General features: G+C 65.9%; 2 protein-coding genes across 5 annotated transcripts in view; both read right to left on the reverse strand.

Moving 5' to 3' along the window:
* Window positions 1-19,975, reverse strand: LOC141949841 (PDZ and LIM domain protein 7). 4 transcript variants are annotated; one of them, XM_074883900.1, is made up of 26 exons: window positions 19,844-19,975; window positions 18,188-18,481; window positions 17,955-18,048; window positions 17,697-17,869; window positions 17,576-17,615; window positions 15,077-15,183; window positions 11,294-11,445; window positions 10,925-10,955; window positions 9,242-9,258; window positions 8,463-8,617; window positions 8,069-8,105; window positions 7,577-7,882; window positions 7,154-7,192; window positions 6,870-7,024; window positions 6,457-6,493; window positions 5,785-5,823; window positions 5,501-5,655; window positions 5,094-5,130; window positions 4,235-4,389; window positions 3,836-3,872; window positions 2,747-2,805; window positions 2,387-2,621; window positions 2,129-2,309; window positions 1,824-1,944; window positions 1,217-1,332; window positions 1-946 (listed from the first exon to the last, which is right to left on the reverse strand). In XM_074883900.1, the coding sequence occupies exons 1-26, from the start codon at window positions 19,898-19,900 to the stop codon at window positions 860-862; spliced, it is 2,916 nt and encodes a 971-aa protein (XP_074740001.1). In that variant the 5' UTR covers window positions 19,901-19,975; the 3' UTR covers window positions 1-859. The 4 variants fall into 4 exon arrangements, with proteins under 4 accessions (XP_074740001.1, XP_074740005.1, XP_074740003.1 ...); XM_074883904.1 differs by lacking the exons at window positions 17,576-17,615; window positions 17,697-17,869; window positions 17,955-18,048; window positions 18,188-18,481; window positions 19,844-19,975 and adding an exon at window positions 16,511-16,580; XM_074883902.1 differs by lacking the exons at window positions 3,836-3,872; window positions 4,235-4,389; window positions 5,094-5,130; ... (7 more) ...; window positions 8,463-8,617; window positions 9,242-9,258 and adding an exon at window positions 10,041-10,213.
* Window positions 19,917-20,846, reverse strand: part of DDX41 (DEAD-box helicase 41) — a 5,885-nt gene continuing 4,955 nt past the window's right edge. The window contains exon 17 of the mRNA XM_074883910.1: window positions 19,917-20,794. Within this exon, the coding sequence (XP_074740011.1) occupies window positions 20,658-20,794 (137 nt within the window). The 3' untranslated portion in view covers window positions 19,917-20,657. The remainder of the gene's footprint in view (window positions 20,795-20,846) is intronic.

Consider the following 20,846-nt stretch of genomic DNA (forward strand, 5'->3'; position numbering starts at 1 on the left):
GCACTTGCAGAGAAGTGTTTATTAAAGGCACTAAAAGCACCGTGGCTACATCAGCGGCAGCCCAGCCGGAGAGTGTGGGTTTGGGAGAGGCATTTACAGGCCCAGGACAGCGGTGGCAGAGCGCTCTTTGGTAGGAAGCTGTGCCCGAGCCTCGCGGGAGCCCACCGGCCGGCTGGCCATCAGCCCACGCTGCCAGCCCATGGCTGGGGCGGGCTTGGCACACTGCCCTGCTCCCCGGCACGGCTGGGCTCCAGCTGGGTGGGGGGGACACGAGGCACAGACCACCCCCGCCGGCACGCAGCCAGGGTAGGAAGCCACCGCAGCAGTTTGCAGGGCAGCCGGGAGGGGGTTACCACAGGCAGGGCCCCCGCAGGGGACCGGGGCCGGGTCTCCAGCCCCGCGCACTAAGCACACAGCAGGGAAGGTGGGGGAGAGCGTGGCGGGGGGCTGGGGGGCTGGTCCTCACCCCCTCAGGGATGTGCTAGGAGCATCCCTGCCCTGGCGCTGAGCTGCCAGGCAGCCGGGCCCCAGCCGAGCAAGGGACCCTCCCCACCTCCAGCCTCGGCACGGCCACAGCCACTACGCTGCGTGGCTCGGAGACAGGAGACCCATGCAGCGTCCCCTTCCTGGGGCTCCTAGGGCCAGCTGGGGGGCACAGAAGAAGCCACCCAGCTCTACGGGACTCTGGATCCAGCACTGCCTCTGGCTGGAGCCAGGCCAGGAGCTGCCAGGAAAGAGGCAGGAGCAAGGGGAAGGGGTGAGGGCCCAGCCTGGCTCCCTGGGGGCAGCGGGGGCGGGGAGGCGGGAGAGGAACATGCAGGGCCAGGGGCACGCGTGGGCGCAGCTGAACTCCCGCCCCTCACACGTGGGAGAAAGCGTGGCTCTTGCAGAGCGGCTTGTCCTTCTTGGAGTAGAATGTCTTCCCTTCCAGGTTGGTCTGGCAGATCTGGGGAGGAGAGCGCAGGAGGTCAGGTCAGGGGGGCTGAGCCAGCCCCTGGGTCCCCCCCGCCACAGCCCAGGGCTCAGCACTGGTGTCACACAGATGCCAGGGAGCAGGGGGCTCAGAGCAGGGTCCCGAGCCACCAGCACAGAGCCAAGTGGGGAAAACCTCGCAGCAGGAAGGACCCCACGCTGCTGGTGTACCCCACGCAGGGCACGACTGCCAGGGAGAGCCCCGGTCCCACCAGCAGCCGGGGAAGAGAGACGCATGGCTCACCGCACAGACGAAGCAAGTGTCATGCCAGCTGAACCCCAGCGCCTCCAGGAACCGGTCCCCAGCGTCGATCTTGAAGTCGCAGCCGCGGCACTTGGTGCCAAACATCTTCTCGTAGTCTACGAGGAGAGGCAGAGCCCAGGTCAGCGTTCCCCTGCACCGCAGCCCCTCGTCCCAGGGCAGCAGGGCTGCGACACGGGAGGGATCCCACAGGCACAGCCTGGGGACAACTCACTGCCAGCCCCGGGGGGACGATACCCGAGACACCTGGGCGAGATGCCGGTGCCATGCAGGGTGGCCCTGGCCACCACCGGCTGCAGGGAGGAGGTGGCAAACCTCATCTCCCAGGATGCAGCACTCGCCTTTGATGTACATCCTCTGTCATCGCCATGGCAACACGGGAGCGATGGCACTACCCGGCAGCCAGGAGGACCGGGATGGAGGGCTCAGGGCTGTGGGAGGGGTGTCCCCGCGTTCCCCATGGTGCAGAGGGAGCCCCGCAGCGCAGAGCAGCTCATCCCCCATCCCCGTGGGCAGCTGCTGAGCCCCGATGGTGGTGCCCGGTACCCCAGGACCATGTGGGGTGACACATGGGGTCCCTAGGTCCTACCTCTCTCGCAGTAGGGCTGTCCCTCCTCCATGTAGAAGGCACGGTTGCGGATGGGAGTTTTACAGGCAGCGCACGTGAAGCACTGCACGTGCCAGGTCATCTTCAGTGCGTGCATGACCTCCTGGAGGGGAACCGCTGTCAGCCAGGGGCAGGACCACCCTGCGCCACGAGGGAGCCCCACCCAAGGCAGAAAGGGACAGGGGGTCCCATGGGATGGGATCAGGATGGGAAGGGACAGAGCCAGGCACCCGTAGGTGAGCAGGGAGCAAGGACAGGAGGTGTGGGGCAGGCTGAGGGACACTCACCCCAGTGATCTTCTTCTTGCACTTGGCACAGCTGGGAGCGTAGCGCGTGTCGTAGCACTTGGGGCAGAAGATGGAGCCTTTCTCCTCAAAGAAGCCACCCTCATCCAGCACCTTCCTGCACTGGCAGCAGGTGAACTCCTCGGGGTGGTAATAATGTCCCAGCGCCACCAGGTAACGTCCCCTGTGGCAGGACAGAGTCATGTCAGCCATGCCAAGGCCCAGGACGCTGGCGTGGCAGTGGTGGTGGCCAGGGCTCACCTGATGACCTTGTTGCACTTGTAGCAGAGGGGTGTGCGGCCAGGCCCTTCGGGGGCTTGCTGGGCCGCCTGCACGATGGAGCTGCGGTTCTGCATGGGGGTCGGCGTGGCCGGCTGGCTGTGCTTGCTCACCACCGTGCTCGTCTTGTCCGGGGCGTAGCGCTCGGCAAACGAGGGGTCCACAGCCCACGGTGGGCGGCTGGCAGGGCCAGGGGTGGTGGTGGGGGTCCTGGGGGCTGCACACACACGCAAGTCTCCAGGACAGTGCTCCCGATCCCTCAGTAGCCCCCTCCCAGCACCCGTGGCTGGGCAAGCAGCACCCCCCAGCACCCCCCGAGCACAAAGGAAATGTTTTGCTCACCCATGCCTGGCTCAGTCTTCATCGTTGCTCCTGGGGACGGGTCCAGCACAGAGACCTGGCTACAGAACAAGTAGTTAATCCTGCCTGCTCGCCCACGCTGCCCAATGGGCCTGTGTGTGCAGGCAAGGGCACCCCCACCCCAACAAGCAGGCAGGAGCCAGCCAAGCCCCTGTGCCCAGCCGGTAGCTGGTTTGGTGATGGGGTACTGAGCCAAGCACCTTTAGCCCTGCGAAGACACAGCACCCCCGGATCTCTGGCACCCATCATGGTGGTCTGGGGATCAGCGGGAGGGAGTGCAGGCCTGCTGGGTTCCCACAGGGGGGATCACACAGACCCCAGCTGCCTGCTCACACACGATGGTTGTCCCCAGACTCATCAGGGTGCAGAGGGGCTTGGACCTGACCCACCACAGGGAGCCCCGGGGTCCAGCTCTGGCAGAGTTGGGGACAGGCAGGGTTCTGTCATCCCTGCCGGCTAGGCAGGGACAGGCTGCTCCTGTGAGGGGCAAGGCCTGTGCCCCCCCCCAGCAGGCTGCCAGCACTGAGCTTGGGAGCAAGCAGGGAACACTGGGGCCAGGGAGGCACAGCCCACTCGAGAGACAGACAGAGGGAGAGCCAATGGCTCTGTGCCTCTGCAGGGCAAAGACAAGAAGGAGATGGCTACAAAACCAGGAGGATTTATTTGTGGCAGAGCAAACTGGGCAGAGCTGGGACCTGGCAGTCACAGCACCAGAGCAAAAGGCGTTGTGGAGAGGTGAAGGCAGAAACAGGGGGGGCTGTGTAGCACCCCCAGCCCTCGCTCCCTTCCCCCATGCCCACATGCAGGGAGAAGCCAGCGACACTCACCCAGCTCTGCCTGACTCCTGCAGCCCCACGGGACGTTGTGTCCCAGGGTCCAGGCGCTGCCCAAACATCACAACACCCCCAGCAAGGTTTTGCCCGTGCCACCAGCCACCCCCGACCCACTGAGTCTGGGACAGCACGGCGCAGCTCGACATCCCCAGCTCGGTGCCAGCAATGCCCAGCGGGTCCTGCCCGGGATATGCAGCCCCATGGCTCCTGCTGCTGCCCTGGTGCACACTCCCCTTACCTGGGCTTTTTAACAAACACATCATCAAGATCCTCCACTGAGTGCAGCAGGAGAGAAAGGAGGAGACAGAGTCAGTCTGTGGCAACTAAGGTCCAGGGACAGCAGGAAGGAAAGGGAAAGGCAGGAAAACCGACCTCTCCTCCCACCACCCTCCTGCCCCAACACATAGCCCTGCCCCACCACGGGGCAGAGCACAGCCCCAGCCCAGCAGCACCACCACGAGATCACACACAGCCCCAGGCAGCTCCCACTGCCTCAGCCCCCGTGAAGGGTCAACTTGGGGCCAAAATCAAGCTCCCGGTGCCACGATGCCCCACAGCCTCTGCCAGGCACTGGCTACTCCAGCAAAGTCCGGCACTCCCAGGCAGCCAAGCAGCGCCAGGCCCTGCAGGAACTTACTGCCGTCTGTGCCCGTCAGACGGGCCAGTTTGCGGAAGGAGCGGGACTGGGAGGTCCCAGTGCGGGGCTGCCAGTCCTCAGCATCCTCTATCATACGCAACTTCCCGGGGTCGCACATGGGGGTGCTGGGGGGCTCCAGCGGCTGTGAGGGCTGCCTGCGAGGGACAGAGGGCAGGCACTCAGCTGACACCACGCATGGACCCAGCTTCAGCACTGGGCAGCGCTCCCAAAGGCGCCCTCGCACATGCCGAGCCCCTCACCAGACCCTGGCACTCACCGCTGAACCCCTGTGCCCCAGCCAGACTCACGGGCATCCCCGTGGCATCGGAAAAAACGATGGCACAACAGTCAGTGGTTGAGCCATGGCTCAGTGCATCCCTCCCATACGCACCCGCAGCCCCACAGAGGCTTGAGCCCCACAGAGATGCTGGCAGCCTTCACTCCAGACCAGCCTCGCAGCCACCTCACAGAACATTGTGCCCCAGGTCCAGGCACTGGCCAGCACCTCCCAACACCCCCAGCAAGGTGTTGGCAGCGCCATCAACTGTCCCTACCCACTGTGTACAGGACACCTCAGTGCATCCTCAGACCCACAGAAAAGCCAGGAACACTCACCCAGCTCTGCCCAGCCACCCTGCAGCCCCCACCAGGCTCACGGGCCCTTACACCCGAGGACCAGGCACTGCCCAGAACCCCCCAAACCCACAATCAGGTTTTGCCAGTGCCCCCAGCCTCCTCCAGGACCCATTTGTCCAAGAGGCCATGGTGCAGCTCAGTGCCAGCTGTGCCCAGAGTCCTGCCCAGGACATGCAACCCTGTGTACAGCTCCTGCTGCCGCCCTGGCACACGCTGCCCTTACCTGGGCTTTTTAATATGCTCATCCTCACGATCCTCCACTGAGAGCAGCAGGAGAGAAAGGAGGAGACTGAGTCAGTCTGCGGTGACCAGGGCCCAGGGACAGCAGAGGGAACGAAAGGAAAAGGAAAGGCAGGAAAACCAACCTCTCCTCCCACCACCCTCCTGCCCCAACACATAGCCCTGCCCCACCACGGGGCAGAGCACGGCCCCAGCCCAGCGGTACCACCACGAGCTCACGCACAGCCCCGGGCAGCTCCCACTGCCTCAGCCCCCGTGAAGGGTCGACTTGGGGCCAAAATCAAGCTCCCGGTGCCACGATGCCCCACAGCCTCTGCCAGGCACTGGCTACTCCAGCAAAGTCCGGCACTCCCAGGCAGCCAAGCAGCGCCAGGCCCTGCAGGAACTTACTGCCGTCTGTGCCCGTCAGACGGGCCAGTTTGCGGAAGGAGCGGGACTGGGAGGTCCCAGTGCGGGGCTGCCAGTCCTCAGCATCCTCTATCATACGCAACTTCCCGGGGTCGCACACGGGGGTGCTGGGGGGCTCCAGCGGCTGTGAGAGCTGCCTGCGAGGGACAGAGGGCAGGCACTCAGCTGGCACCAAGCACAGCCCCTGCCCAGCACTGCAGCACTGGGCAGCGCTCCCAAAGGAGCCCTCGCACACACTGAGCCCCTCACCAGACCCTGGCACTCACCGCTGAACCCCTGTGCCCCAGCCAGACTCACAGACATCCCTGCGGCATCGGAAGAAACAGCAGCACAAGTCAGTGACTGAGCCATGACTCAGTGCATCCCTCCCGTACACACCCCCAGCCCCAGAGCCCCACAGAGATGCCGGCAGCCTTCACTCCAGACCAGCTCAGCAGCCCCACAGGACATCACACCCCAGGTACAGGCACTGCCCACCACCTCCCGACACTCCCAGCAAGGTGTTGGCAGTGCCACCAGCTGCCCCTACCCACTGTGTCCAGGACACCACGCTGCAGTTTGGCCTCCTCAGCTCAGCAGTGCCCAGCAGGTCCTGCCGCACAGCCAGCACAGGGACAGCTCAGTGTGGGGTCACCCTGGCTGGGAACAGCCTGCCTGGCAGGACCCTCCCGAGGTGACGGTCAGAGCAGTGGCTGAGCACTGGCGGTGCCGGTCACACGGCAAGCGCAGGGTGGGCTCTGCAGCTCTGCCAACAGCTCGGCTCTGGGGAGAGGGAGAGGACAGAGGAGGAGGGGAGAAGAAACAGCAACAGCAACAGGACAAAGCTTCCCTGGTCTCACTGCAAGCAGCCAGCGTGAGGGTGAACCAGCCGGGCGGGCTGAGCCCCAAGTGAGCACCCTCGTGGCTCCTGCTGCTGCCCTGGTACACGCTCCCCTTACCTGGGCTTTTTAACAAGCTCATCCTCCTGATCCTCCACTGAGCGCAGCAGGAGAGAACGGAGGAGACAGTCAGTCTGTGGCAACCAGGGCCCAGGGATAGTAGGAAGGGAAGGGAAAAGAGGAAAACCGACCTCTCTTCCCACTGAATTCCCACCCAACACCTCAGACACAGACTCCCGTGCAGGCGCGGGGCAGAGCACAGCCCCAGCCCAGCAGCACCGCCATGTGCCCCCACATGTCCCCAGCCCACGCACAGCCCTGGGCAGCTCCCGACAGCTCAGCCTGCCCGGAGGGGCCACACGGGGCCAAAATCAAGCCTCCAGTGCCCCCTAGGCCTCTGTTGGGTTCTGGCTACCCTGGCAAAGCTGGGCACCCCCGGGCAGGCAGCCAGTGCTGATCCTGCAGGAACTTACTGCCGTCTGTGCCCATCAGACGGGCCAGTTTGAGGAAGGAGCGGGACTGGGAGGTCCCGGTGCAGGGCTGCCAGTCCTCAGCATCCTCTATCATACGCAACTTCCCGGGGTCACACACGGGGGTGCTGGGGGGCTCCAGCGGCTGTGAGGGCTGCCTGCGAGGGACAGAGGGCAGGCACTCAGCTGGCACCAAGCACAGCCCCTGCCCAGCACTGCAGCACTGGGCAGCGCTCCCAAAGGAGCCCTCGCACACGCCAACCCCCTCACCAGACCCTGGCACTCACCGCTGAACCCCTGTGCCCCAGCCAGACCCATGGGCATCCCTGTGGCGTCAGAAAAAACGGCGGCACAACAGTCAGTGGTTGAGCCATGGCTCAGTGCATCCCTCCTGTACGCACCCCCAGCCCCACAGAGGCTCGAGCCTCACAGAGATGCTGGCAGCCTTCACTCCAGACCAGCCTTGCAGCCACCCTGCATCCCCATGGGACATCGTGCCCCAGGTCCAGGTGCTGGTCAGCACCTCCCAACACCCTCAGCAAGGTGTTGGCAGTGCCACCCACTATGTCTGGGACACCTCAGTGTATCCCCAGCCCCACAGAGAAGCCAGCAGCATTCACTCCAGACCAGCCTCCTGGCCACCCTCCAGTCCCACAGAAAAGCCAGCAACACCCACCCAGCTCTGTCCAGCTGCCCCACGCCAGGCTCACAGGACATCGTGCCCCAGGTCCAGGTGCTGCCCAGCACCTCCCGATACCCCCAGCAAGGCGTTGTCAGTGCCACCAGCCTCCTCCAGAGCCCATTTGCTCAAGAAGCAATGGTGCAGCTCAGCCTCCCGAGCTCCATGCCAGCAGTGCCCAGCGGGTCCTGCCCGGCACACCCAGCACAGGGACAGCTTGTCTGGCAGGTGGGTGCCGGGGCAGGACCCTCCCGAGGTGACGGTCAGAGCAGTGGCTGAGCGCTGGCGGTGCCCATCACGGGGTGAGCACAGGGTGGGCTCTGCCAACAGCTGGGCTCTGGGGAGAAGGAGAGGACAGAGGGCGAACAGGAGGATGGAGGAGGAGGAGAGGAGAGAAGAAACAACAGGCAAAGAGCTTCACCAGTGTCACTGCAAGCAGTGAGTGCAAACCAGCCAGGTGGGCTGAGCCCCAGGTGGGCACCCTTGTGGCTCCTGCGGCCGCCCTGGTACACGCTCCCCTTACCTGGGCTTTTTAACAAGCTCATCCTCCTGATCCTCCACTGAGCGCAGCAGGAGAGAAAGGAGGAGACACGGTCAGTCTGTGGCAACCAAGGCCCAGGGACAGCAGGAAGAGAAAGGCAGGAAAACCAACCTCTCCTCCTGCTGCCCTCCTGCCCCAACACATGTCCCTGCTCGGTCGCGGGGCAGAGCACGGCCCCACACCAGCATCATCACCACGAGCTCACGCACAGCCCCGGGCAGGTCCCACTGCCTCAGCCACCCCCGAGGGGCCACACGGGGCCAACACCAACGCTCCGGTGCCACGATGCACCACAGCCTTTATCTGGCTCCAGTTGTGCCAGCGAAGTTGGGCACCCCTGGGCAGGCAGCCAGCGCCGGGTCCTGTGGGAACTTACTGCCGTCTGTGCCCATCAGCTGGGCCAGTTTGCGGAAGGAACGGGACTGAGAGGTCCCGGTGCGGGGCTGCCAGTCCTCAGCATCCTCTATCAGCCGCAACTTCACAGGGTCACACGTGGGGGTGCTGGGGGACTCCAGTGGCTGCAGGGGCTGCCTGCGAGTGACAGTCATCTGTCAAATCTGACAGATCCCCACAACATCACCTCCCTGGGGCTACCCTAAACCTCCCCCAGCACAGAACCACAGCACACCAGTACCTGAGACGCCACACACTGCCTTACTCCCCAGATCCCCTAATCCTCCTCAGTGGAGGAACGGCCCATTAGGGACTGACCACCATTCCTGGCAGTCTGAGACTGGCCCTGAGGGCCTGGAGGGGAAAGGACAGGGCAAGAATAAGCCAAGGTCAAAAAATCACTTGCAGGGGAGCTGGATGAGAGCCCAGTGAACACCTACGGTGCCCATGGCTGTGTCGCCCGCCTACCTGGCCCTGGGTAGGGTGCCCAGCACAGCATGGCAGCCCTCGCCCAGCCAAGTCACTCTTGGGGAGCAGGGAAGGGACCACGTGTGAGGACACTGCAGGGCCCCAGCAGCTGGCAGAGACAGGCAGTGCTTGCCCTTCAGGCTAGGGACAGTTTGCTGCCAGGAGCAACCCACCCACATGGGCAGAGCAGTACATGCTGCCTGTCCCCGGGCTGGCCCTGCCCTGAAGAATGGGGCACTAGCAGGGAAGAGGCATGCAGGGAGGATAGAAAGAGCAGGCAAAAGGCTTACTGACTTGTCAAGGCTCAGCACCTGTAAGGGAGAGGGAAAGAGAAAGGGAGGAGAGAAAGAAAGAAAAAGGAAGGTGAAATTAGACCTGCAGCACCCAAGAAGTTTCCAGAGCTCACCTATGGCCTGCACCAGTCACCCTACCCCTGAGACTCATGCCCAGCTCACCCAGGGCTGGGAGCACACTGGGATGTGGGGGCAGACACCGATGCAGCAGATCATGCCTCCCTCAGCCCCCCAAAACAGGCCTGGGTGCCCAGGGCAGCCAGGGACACACCCTGCCATTGCCCAGTTTCAGGGCACCACGGCAGCTCTCGGCAGGAGGGGCAGGGACTGGCAGCTGCCGGACACGAGGCAGCTAGGTGGGCAGCCTGCAGAGGTGGGAGCTTCTTCCCGGGGTGAGGATGGCACTGCCCAGGGCTCAAGGGCTTCGCTTTGCTCAGCCCGTCCTGGCAGCCAAGGGATCAGCAGGACATCCCCGGGCAAGTGTTGGCTGGTGGCCACCACGCAGCCACCACTTCCCTGCTGCCACAGATGCCAGCGAGCATCCTGCTGCGATTGTTGTGCCGTGCCCCGCAGGACTCCCCACAGGCCGACACATCCCCAAGTGAGGGACCGGCATGTGCGTGGCTCTGTGTCCCCACACGCAACAGTCCTGTTGTGCCACCTCAGCACCAGCCATCGGAGCACCCCGGCATGGGCACTGTTGCCCGCTCCCACCCATGGGTGCCTGGCATGCAAGGCGCAGCAGGGCCAGGCAGCGGGCTCCCCCCGATCCTCAGGGAGCAGGACAGACAGCAACGTACCCATTGTGCTGGGGGGTGCAGGTGGGCGCCAGGGGCGTGTACGTCACGGGTTTCGTCACCAGCCCGGGCCGTGGGTTCGGAGGCGAGCCGGCCCCGAAGGGCCGAGCTGTTTTGTTGAGGGCGGTGCTGGGAGCGAAGTTATATTTCAGGGGTTCAGAGCAGGGGAGTGAGTCCTGAGCGAGACAAAACACACAGACACGGGCTCACACGTCAAGCAGCATGCAAGGGGCAGCCCCGGGCCAGGCAACGCAGCAGGCAGCCGGGTAGGAAAGCCAGACAGCACGTGCACCTCAGGTACCAGGCTCTGCCAGGCTGGCTCCTCTCTCCGCAGGGCACCCAGCCCAGCGACAGCAGGTCACAAGCCTGGCCCGAGGGTCATTGGAGGATTAGTAAGTGCCCCAGACGCTCACTGCTGCCTGCAGCAGGGCAGTGCATGCACACACGCCAATCGCAGTCGCCCCACAGCATGACATCGAACGCATGCAGGTGGCTTCCATCCAGGAGCCGCCGGTCACCAGCCCCAGCCCTGCCTCCCTGTGCCAGGGCACTCCCCAGCACTAGCAAACAAGGGGCCCCGAGGCCGTGCTGCGGCTGCCCAGCCTCCTCCCCTGTGTTGGCCCCTCTGCACCCCTGCCCGCACCCAGCACCGGCAGGGGCACAGACAGGCAGCAGCCAGGGCCTGGGTGCCTGCTGGGCAGATCCCGCTCCCTCCAATCCCCTGCGGTGCCAGGGGTCAGAGCTGCTCCCCCAGTGGGGAGTCTTCCAGGCCTCCAAACACACCCCAGTCCCCCAGAAGCAAAGTCCATTTGTCCATCTACACTCAGAGATTCCCCTCCCCTGAGACGACGCTGAGCTGCCGCTGCAGCGCCAGGAGCGACACGTACCTTCTGCGTCTTCCCCAGGTGGTTCTGGGCTCTGCAAGAGAGGAGACAGCTGGGCAGGTGCTGGAACCGGCCCAGTCACTGCCAGGATGCTGGCACCCCAGGGATGCAGCACCTGCCTGAGGGGAGCCACAGCCGGCTGGCACTGCCCCATGGCTCACAGGTGAGGGCCAGCAGCCAGGCTTAAGCCTCATCCAGCTAAGCAGAGCCCCTGAACCCAGCCAGAGGCTGCAAGGCTCTGAGCAAGGAGCAGTGATGCTGGGAAATGGTGATGCCGGGAGACGGTGATGCTGGGAAAGGGCACTGGGCAGAGGGCCTGGCTCTGCTCCGACCACACCAGGACCCCAAGTTTGCAGGACCCACAAATCCTACCTGCTCAGGCTGAGGCAGAGCCTGTCCCCGCAGGCACGGATCCTGTTCTGGGCCTCGATGTGCGTCATGGAGCTGGTGCTCTCCCCGTCGATGTACAGCACCCAGTCGCCCACTCCCACGCCAGCCTGGGCTGCCTTCCCGCCCGGCGTCAGCTGCAGGACAGACACAGTCAGGGAGAGCCAGGCCAGCCGAGCAGTAACGCAGGAGCAAAGGGACGGACTCATCCTCATGAGAACAGGGGTCTGCTGGGGCCCAAGCTCCCTCAGGCAAGGCCCAGCCCAGCCCAGGACACCATACAGACCTGACCCAGGGGGAGATAGGGACCCCCAGATCACCCATTTCCCAGTGCATTAGCCCAGAGCAGCCTCTTCCCCTCCTCAGCAGCAGAGTGCTCAGCACTGCCCCAGGTCGCTGCCCAGCCCCTGCCCTCTGGCACGGCTGAGGGCTACACCAGCACCCCGGGGCCCCGTCCCCATGACGCCGAACGGCGGAGGCGGCGCTGGCTCAGCCTTGGCAGGAGGCCTGGACGCCCCTCGGAGCCGTCCCCGCAGTCCTGGGGCAGGAAGGGAGAGCAGTGAGTCAGGGCCCATCAGGCAGCCCACGTCTCGCTGCAAACCACAGGCATGTCCAGCCCTTCGCCTGAGGTGAGGAGCAGGGCAGGGGAGGCACCCCCCGGGCACTCCCCCCAGCCGCCCGCCTCCCCCTCCCGTCCCGGTGCCGGCAGGCGCAGACGTTACCTCATCCCGGCAGAGGAGCGGGAGCCCCCCCAAGGGCAGGGAGACACCCACCCCCACCCATGCCACTCCCCCAGACCTCACCCCGCCGGGGCAGCCGGGAGCACGGCCACAGGTTCCCCTGCCCGGCCACGGTGCTGGGGATGCACCTTGCCCCCAGCACGGCTCTACAGCATGGATCCACATCAGCCCCATGCCGGGAAGCAGAGGTTGCCCTCCCCTCCCGCCGGGGATGCACAGCCAAATGAGAGCAGGGCCCTGAGCGCCACACGCAGCTCCCAGGCACTGACAGACAGACACACAGACAGACAGACGTGGGCAGGCTGCAGCCATTCCTGCTCCTCCAGCAAGGAAGAACTTGAGGCGCTTGGACCCGGACCAAGTATTTCCTCAAGTCCTGTTCGACATGAACATAAAAGGAGCGAGCCAGATTCCCAGCGCCGTCAGAGGGTTGAAAAATCCCTGCCGCTGAGTCCCAGCCCCTCCTTGCCCGTGCGCAGGGCCCGGCTCGCCCCAAAGCCTCACTCCCCTTCCCTGCACCAACACTGGCCCTCCGCGAGGCCAGACCCCACACCCGGGCTGGCTGCGGCCCAGCTCCACATGCATCCCACTGCCATCCCCGTCGGGACATGGGTACCCACTCCGGTGCCCCCATGCCACCCAGTGCCCGCTCCTCCTGCCTGGCACAGGAGAGTGCCCTGGGCGGCAAGTGGAGCCGACCAGCTCCTGGCCACAACTGCTGCAAGCCCTGGCTTGCTGCCCTGGAGGGCTGGGGAAGGCACGGGGCGGCTGCGTGGGTTTGGAGGCAGGAGCGGGAGCTGGGAGAAGTTCTCACACGGCCGCCCGGGAAGGGGAGAGCACAGCAGGCTGCGTCACGCAGCCGCACCCAACCTGGCCAGCACCGCCACGCTCCCCTTCCCCCTCTGTGCCGGCACGCCAGGAAACCCCTTCGGCAGGTGCCAGCTCAGCTGGGAGCCGTGGCAGTGCCAGCCCCAGCCCTCTCACTTCCCACCCGGCCCCGCTAACCAGGGCTTCCTTCCTCCCCTCTCCGCCCAGCCAGGCCTTTGTTCCCTGAGTCTCCGTCACTGCACCCTGTGAGGTGCCCACCGACCACCCCTGTCCAGGGCACCCCGGACAGAGCCTCACCCAGCATGGACAGGAGTTGGGTGCCTGCACAAGGGCCCAAGCAGCATCCCCCAGTGCCTTCCTGCCTGCAGCAGGGTGTCTCCTCTTCCCCAGCTGGCAGATACCAGGATGTGCCACACAGCACCCAGCTCCCCAGACACCAGCCCTTACTCTGGCTTCACCACAAGCAGCTCAGGACCACGGTCTCGCAGCCTCCCTAACCAAGGTGTCAGGACCCCAGCAGAGTCCCTTGCCACAAGAGGCGTATGTGTAGAGGACCAGGGCGGCATCTCTTTTGTGTGACCACAGAGCTGAAGCAGCCTCACAGCTCACCCAGTAGCATCACAGTGATGGACTCAGCTGAGACCTAAAGCACGCACCACTGCTGCTCTCCCGTGTGCTCCCCAGCTCCACAGAGTAGGACCCCACTGCAGCCCCCAAAGTCGGGGCAGGATGCCTCATTCCAGCCCGCTCCGGCAGCCCTAGGCCTGGCAGGACAGCCTGCCCTGCCTGCAGTGCCCCTACTCAAGGCAAGCTGTGGCCAAGGACAGCAACGTGCTCCAGGCAGGACCTTTAGGGCTGGGGATGCCTCTGGGGTGCAGAGCAGCGCAGGGTTACCCCTTCCCATCAGACAGAGCCCACTGCCCTGCCACACAGCCCAGCCTCACCAGGGAGCCCCCCAAAGCTGGCTACATCCCCTGGGAATGTCCTTGCTGCTGCTCCTGCCTGCCTTGGCCAGGACAGCAGCATTGCCCAAGCCCTGAGGGCAGCACTGGCCTGCTTGCACAGCAGGGCCGTTGCTTCACGAGGCCCCTGCCCCAGGCTTTGGGAGGCTCCTCCATCCGACCAGACCCTTTGTTAAGCGCTGGCTCGCAGCCAAGAGAAACATTTTTTAGAGAATAAACTCGCTGAAGCCATCTCTGCGTGTTCAGCAGAGATCGGCAGGCCGCGGCACTGGTGACTCCAGCCTCGCACGGGGCCCTCAGGGTCCATGCTCCGCGCTGGGGTGCTGCCGAGACCCGTGCTCCCCGGGACAGGCGCGTGGTGCCAGTCTCGTGCCGGGGGCAGGCCCCCACGCAGCGCTCGGTGCCATGAGCAAAGTTGTCCTTTGAGAAGCAGCCTCTACGCCAGCTGCCCAAGCGTCAGCATCACAGGCGATGCGGTTGCATTCCAAGGCTTATAAGGCAATTGCGTGGCCGGAGCCACAGTCAGCACGCACCCAGGGGACCGGGCCACCCAGGGACAGGGACCCGCACACACCCAAGGGCCAGACCCGGCCTGGGCAAGCATTGCACCAGGCATGGCTTGCACCAGGTGCCTCAGCCCCAACCAGCTGGCAGCACAACAGCTCTCACTCATGTCAGAGAAACAGGCTGGTTTTGCGGAGGAAGCCATGTCCCAGTGCAGGCAGCAGTGCAGGCAGAAGTGCAGTCTTCCTCCCCTCCTTGCCCGTGTCAGCAGGGGCCAGCTCAGGTGTGGAGCTGGAAGCCGTGCGGCTGGAGGGAGGGCAGAAGGGCACAAGCCAGGTCCTGGGATGCTGAGCCCAGCGTCAGGGTGTGGACCAGGAGGCCGGCCCCACAGCTCAGAGACGGTGAGAGCAGCTCCCCTCCCCCTGTGGTGGGCACGCTCCGGAAGGGGCCTCCCCTGCCCCCCCAGCAGCGAGAATGACTCTGCAGAGGCTGTGCAGTATTTCACATCTCTGCTGCAGTCCTCTGCCCGGAACACCCCCGTGCCAGACTGCAGCTGATAAGGCACCAAAGAGGCTATGCAGAGCCCGGCAGGGCAGGACGCAGCACTCCCAGGGCCCCAGCTCATCTGCATCCCCTGTACAGCTTTGCTTCAGCCACCTGGATGCAGCTGCCACGGCCTCCCACCCCCAGAGGCAGGAGGAAGGATGGGTGTCACCGGTCCTGGCTTCTCTTACCCTGGAGATGGACAGTGGCATGCTGAAATCCTTCCCTCCCTGCAGCCTGAAGCCCCAGGGCGCCGGCCCATTCAGCATCACCTTGTAGGATTCCATGTCGCCCATCTCTGCAAGGGAAGAGGGTGTGATCCTGACGTTAGGGTACGTGGGAACAAGGCAGGAAGAGCAAGCGAGGAGGGGGCCCAGCGCCTGGCAGGATGGGGCAGGTCACATTTCCAGCAGTAACTCCACCCTGACCATCCTACACTGTGGTTAGAGACGCACCCCAAATCTATCAGCATCTCCTCCATCAGCGTCAGAGCTAAGGGGCCCAGGATAACACTGATGAGTGCCAGAGCGCCAGGCACAGCCCCTCTGCCACACACAGTGGAGCGCCTGCGGGCTCTGCTCTCCCTTTCCCAAACCCGGGACATGCTCTCCCTTGCAGCACCCCAGAAACTCATTCTGCTGAACGCCAAGAGCATTTCAGACTGCGGAGAAGTGACAGCAGGTACGGAAGGATGGGAACCAGAAACGTTTTTACACGGTAAATTAGCAGCAGCAGCGCAGGAGCTGCGTGATGCCACCCGAGGCGCCTGGCAGAGCGGCCAGGCTGGCGCTCCGGCAGCCGGCCGAGCAGATGCTACCTGGGAGCGAGCCCATCTCCGTGCACAGAGCCGGGGCTTCGGCGGGGAGGGAATCCCGGCGCTCCCCTGCCTTCCAGGGCAGCGCTGACAGCTGTCAGCCGGCCAAGGCTCCGGGCAGGCGGGCCAGTCCCAGCCTCCCGGCCACCCCTCACCTGGAAGGGCCCCCACAAACCCCCCAGGACCTTCCTCCCGCCGCTGGCAGCAGGGGCCAGGGCCAGCTCCGCGGTGCCGGGGCCCTCCCCACCCCTCGCAAGGGACGGCGGCTCCCAGCGAGGAGGCGGCAGGGCTGGGGGCCAGCGTGCCCCCGCTCTCCCCGGCCCGGTGCGGGCTATATAAGGCGTGTAAGACGACACCAGCCCGCTCCCCGCTCGGGAGGGCCGGGGGAAGGCTGCGTGTCAGGCATTCCCGGCGCCCGGCAGCCGCACAAGCCCCAGCGAGGCGCCGGGACCGGAGCGGCAGGCAGGCAGGGCGGGCAGGCAGCCCCCCGCGGGGCCGGGGATGGACTGGGCGTCCCCCCTTGCTCCTGAGGAGCCGCCAGCCCTGCCCCACGGGCCCCCCTCCGCTCCCCACCCCGCCGGGACCCCCAGGCCCCCTCCCCATCCCGTCGCACACAGCCTCCCTTCCCCAGGACCCCGGCCCTAGGCCCGGCCCAACCCTGCCCCACACGGGCCCGACCCCGACCAACCGCCTTTCCCCAGACCCCGGCCTCTCAGCCCTGCACCCCTCATGCCCCCCTCGTCCCCTCCCCAGCAGATGACGGACCCCCAGCCCTGCCGCGGCCCGCCCCGGCCCTCCCGCGCTCACTCACCCGCGGCCGGGCGGGCCCCCGGCGGAGCGGGGCCGAGCGGGCGGCGGAGCACAGCGGGCTGACGCGGGACTCGAACCCGGGCACCGCCCCCGCCCGGCCCGGCCCCGCCTTATATAGGAATGAGACGGGGCGGAGCCAGCAGGCGGCTCGGCCAATCCCCGCGCGCGCCGGCCCGGGGCGGGCACAGCGGCGCCCCCTGGCGGGCAGGCGCGGGCTGCCCCCGCCCGGTCCCGGCCCCCGCCCGCCCCTCGCCGCAGCACCGGCCCCGGGACCGCCCCCCCCCCCCCCCCCCCGCAGCACCGGCAGAGCCGAGTCCGGCCCAGGCTGTTTATTGACTGCGCCGCACCGCCGAACCGCCCCCAGCCCAGGCTCAGGCCCAGTCCCGCGGGCCAGGGCTCTCCCGGCTGAGCAGCCGCACCAGCTTGGCCCGGAGGTTGCTCGGGGGCTTCTGCCCGGGGCGCCCCGGCAGTGGCTCCTGCCCGCCCCGGCCCCAGGGCTGCTCGGGGGGCTGGGGGCTGCCCCGCGGGAGCTGGGCTAAGGCAGTCTGGTTGTCATAGATGGGGCCTGCCTCGTTGCTGTGGCCCTCGGGGGCCTGCCGGCACCCCAACTCCCACTGCCCTTCCTCCTCCTCCTCCTCCGCCCCAGCTGGACCGAGCTCAGTGGTGAAGATGTTCTCGTAGAGATGCTCAGGGGGCAGCATCCCAGCAGCCCAGGGCTTGCTGGAGCCTGGCTGCCCCGACGCGAAGAGGGGCTGCTGGCCCCGAGCGATGGAGGCATAGACGATGGGGCCTGTTCCCTCCGGCTCGGGCAGGGGGAAGGGGAGGAGGCTGGCGGGGGGGTGGGAGGCAGGCTGTGCCCCCACCACGGGTGGGCTGGGTTGGTGGTCCTCAGCCCCAGGGCCCCATTGCTGGGGCTCAGGGCCCTGTCCAGAGAGATGGGGGTCCAGGGGACAGAAGAGGTGGGGGTCCGGGGCATCTTTGCCCTGCTGCTGGCAGGCAATGGCGGCAGCCACGGCCCGGGACAGCTCCGGAGCCCGCGGGGTGCTGAAGGTGAAGGTGCCCTCACCGGAGTCACTGCGGCGGCCGGCCTCGAAGGAGAAGACAGTCTGTGGGGCCAGAGGGCAGGGTGAGGGGCTGGCATTGGCCCTGCGCAGCCAGCAGCCCCAAGGAGGGAAGGCGGCACCTACCTGATCCTGGCCAAACTTGCGGAGGAAAGGGTAGGGCCAGGTGAGCAGGGGCTGGCGGGACTGCGCATCCTTCAGTGTCAGGCTCTGGGGAAGGGCCGAGAGCAGGTAGTGCCCGTGGAGGCCGCAGCGGGTGGCCGCATCCGTCCGGACCACCAGCACTGGGAATTCAGTCACTACAGGAGCAGAGCAAGGTGGGGGTCAGCACTGCAGCACTGAGCCGGAGCCCACCCCAGCCCTATCCATTGCCCCTACACGTACAGTCCTGCCAGGAGGAGTAGAGGGAATTCTCCTCCATGGGGACAGCAGGGCTGGGCTGGGGCCTGGCACTGCTCTCTGCCGTCTCCTTTGCACCCTGAAACAGAGGGATGTGAGCATGGCCCCGGGACTGGGGCAGCACGAGCCCCCCTGCCTGCCCACACACCCCGAAGCCCCTGGCTCACCCGAGCCAGGAGCAGCACGAGGGGGCCCAGCTATGCCAGACCCCAGAGTACCTGGAAGGCCAGCTGGCAGAGCTGAGCGATCCACTCATCCCGCTGCTCAGCCGCCAGCACGTAGCTCTTCTCCGTGGTGTTGAGGTAGAAGGCGGCGGTGGCTTTCGGGCAGCTCTCGGTGCCTGCCGGGCCCACGGAGACACAGTCCGAGAGGCGGATCACCCTGCGGGCGCAGCGCCGCAGAGAGGTCTTCTCCAGGACCGTGCCGTCATCCCGCACATCGAACTTCTCCATGCGGGCCACGCCGGAGGGGCTGGCAGCAAAGAGCTGGGCTCGCATCTTCCTCCAGGACCTCTGGGGCATGGGAAGGGCACAGGCAGGGAAAAAAAGGGTCAGCAAAGAGATGCCTGCTGTGTCCTCACAGCACTGCCCTCCATGCGGGGCCAGCAGTGCTCAGGAAGAGCCGTGGAGGCCAGGAGGGGGCATGGGGGATCCCTGCCTACAGCCGCTGTGTGCTGCAGGAGGGCTCAGAGCTGGGGCCAGCGCAGACCCCTGGGGCTGTGGGGCAGGGCAGTCCCAAAGCTGGGTCGAGGGGGGGCCTTGCCCACAGCAAGCTCGGCCTGGCTTGCGGGATGAGTCACGCTCGCTCCCGGCTCGCCGAGCACCAGGTCCTGCTCTTTGTTCCCCGCTGCAAGTGCCGGCCTGCCACTGCTGCAGCTGAGCTCTTGAGCTGTTCTCGGGACAGACTCCGATGCAAATTAAAGCCATTTTGAGCTGCTGAGGCTCCTGCTGGCAGCCTCACATCTGCCGAGCAGGGCCAGGCCCTGCAGCTCGCAGCCCACTTCCTCCCAGGGGAGGCTCTGTGGCACCAGCACCTTCCCAGCCCATCATGGGATAGAGGGGGCGCGTGCCCCCACGCACCTCAAAAGCGCAGCAGAGCCTCCGCCCTGATGCAGCCAAGCACCTAAAATACCAACCACTGCCAGCCCGTCCGCCTCCTACGCACAGGGCACCGGCCCCACGCACCCAGAGTCTGCCCGCTTGGGCTCCAGGACTTGGCTCTCGCTCAGCGGGGAGCTTGGAGCGTGATCGTAGCCCAGCATATCCACTGAGCCCCCCGCGGGAGCACGGTCACCTCACTGTGGCAGGGGGGATGTCGCTGAGGCAAGGCCAGCGTGCCAGCAGGACCTACTTCACCAACACCCATCTCACCGCTCACTGGAGCTGGCTTGACCCTGCGGGGACTCCCACTGTGTCACCTGTACTGTGCCCAGAGGGCTGTGGCACCCTGAGGGCCCAGGGCAGCAGGTCCAGCCGTAAGGGGTGCCCCACAGATGGCAGTGGCCCCCCAGGGCCAGGCTGACAGAGGGCTGGGCACAGAGCCGCATCCCACGTGCTGCCCCACTCCCCCACACACACACTGGAGCTGCGCCTCGTTAACACCCATTTATTGTTCCATGGCGAATCGCGCGGTGACCAAGCGAGAAGAGGGACCCGGCACACAGGGGTGAGCCTGAGCAGGTGCCTGCACGGATGAGTCCCCTCGGCTGCAGGGAGAGCCCCGCTCTGGGGGCTGCGGAGCCCAGGGCCCCCCGGGACGGCTCCGAGGGCTCTGGCCCCAGTCGCCCCTTGCCAGGCTGCCGAGGGCCCAACCCCAGGCCTGGCATCAAGACAGATCAAGGCAAACCCTGTACCCAGCCTCAAACCACCCTTTACCTTTCCAAATTTGCAGTGCTGCACATAGAGGATCCCATCCTTCACCGGTCTCTCCATGGGCCCAGAGTCGCCCTGGCAGCCAGCGGAAGGACCGAGGGACTTGAACTACGAGCAGCGGAGAAAATGTGACTGCTACAGCCAAAGCAACTGCACGGGGCAGACTTCCTTCTCTTGGTGACTTCCCCTTTTTGGTGTGTGGGATGAGGGGCAGAGGCTGGGTCACAGGAGGTGTCCGTCCGTCCGCCCTCCCCCTTGCAGAAGGGCAGTGGGGCAGAACGGGTACAGGCAGAGCACAGGAAGCACTGCGGGGACTGCCCAACATGAGCACAGCACACTCCACCTCACCCCGCCTGCAGCGGAGTGTGTTTGGGGGACACGGGAACAGCCACCAACTGAGGATGCACAAAACCAGGTAAGGGGGACGTGGCCCTGGAGGAATCGAGGGGCTTTGGAGAGGAGCAACATAAGACCCTGGCCATGCCACTGCAGGGGGCTGGCAGGGCCAGCAGGCAGCTGGCCACAGACCAGTCGCCCCACCTGGGGCCTTCTCCTCCCCTCGGGCACCGCTACCTGCTTGCCCAACACACTGCTGATGTAATGGGCTGTTGCAGCACAGCTCCACAGTTTCCTCTGGGGCAGGAGCTTCGTCAGGCTGAGCTGGCAACACCCCTGGTGGCCAAATGCCTGGAAAAGGGGCCACAGCAACGCAGGACAGGGCCCTGGGCTTGGGAAAGGCAAGGGCAGCTGCAGCGCTGCCCCGCTGAAAGGGAACCAAGGCCTGTGGGGGCGAGCGCTGGGCAACGTGCTCCCCAGGCTAGAAGTCCATAGAGCTGTGGGCCAGGTAGTCCTTGCGGCCGATGTTGCTGACTTGCTTGGTCTGCATTGCCTCCAGCTTGGGGCAGTCGGTGATGCGATGGCCCAGGCCGCCACAGAAGGCGCAGCCCCGCTCGTCTGCAACAGGAGGGACGAGGTCAGGGGGAGCAGTGCCACACCGGGGGAGCGG

This window comes from Strix uralensis, chromosome 14, assembly GCF_047716275.1.
Source record: "Strix uralensis isolate ZFMK-TIS-50842 chromosome 14, bStrUra1, whole genome shotgun sequence".
NCBI lineage: Eukaryota > Metazoa > Chordata > Aves > Strigiformes > Strigidae > Strix > Strix uralensis.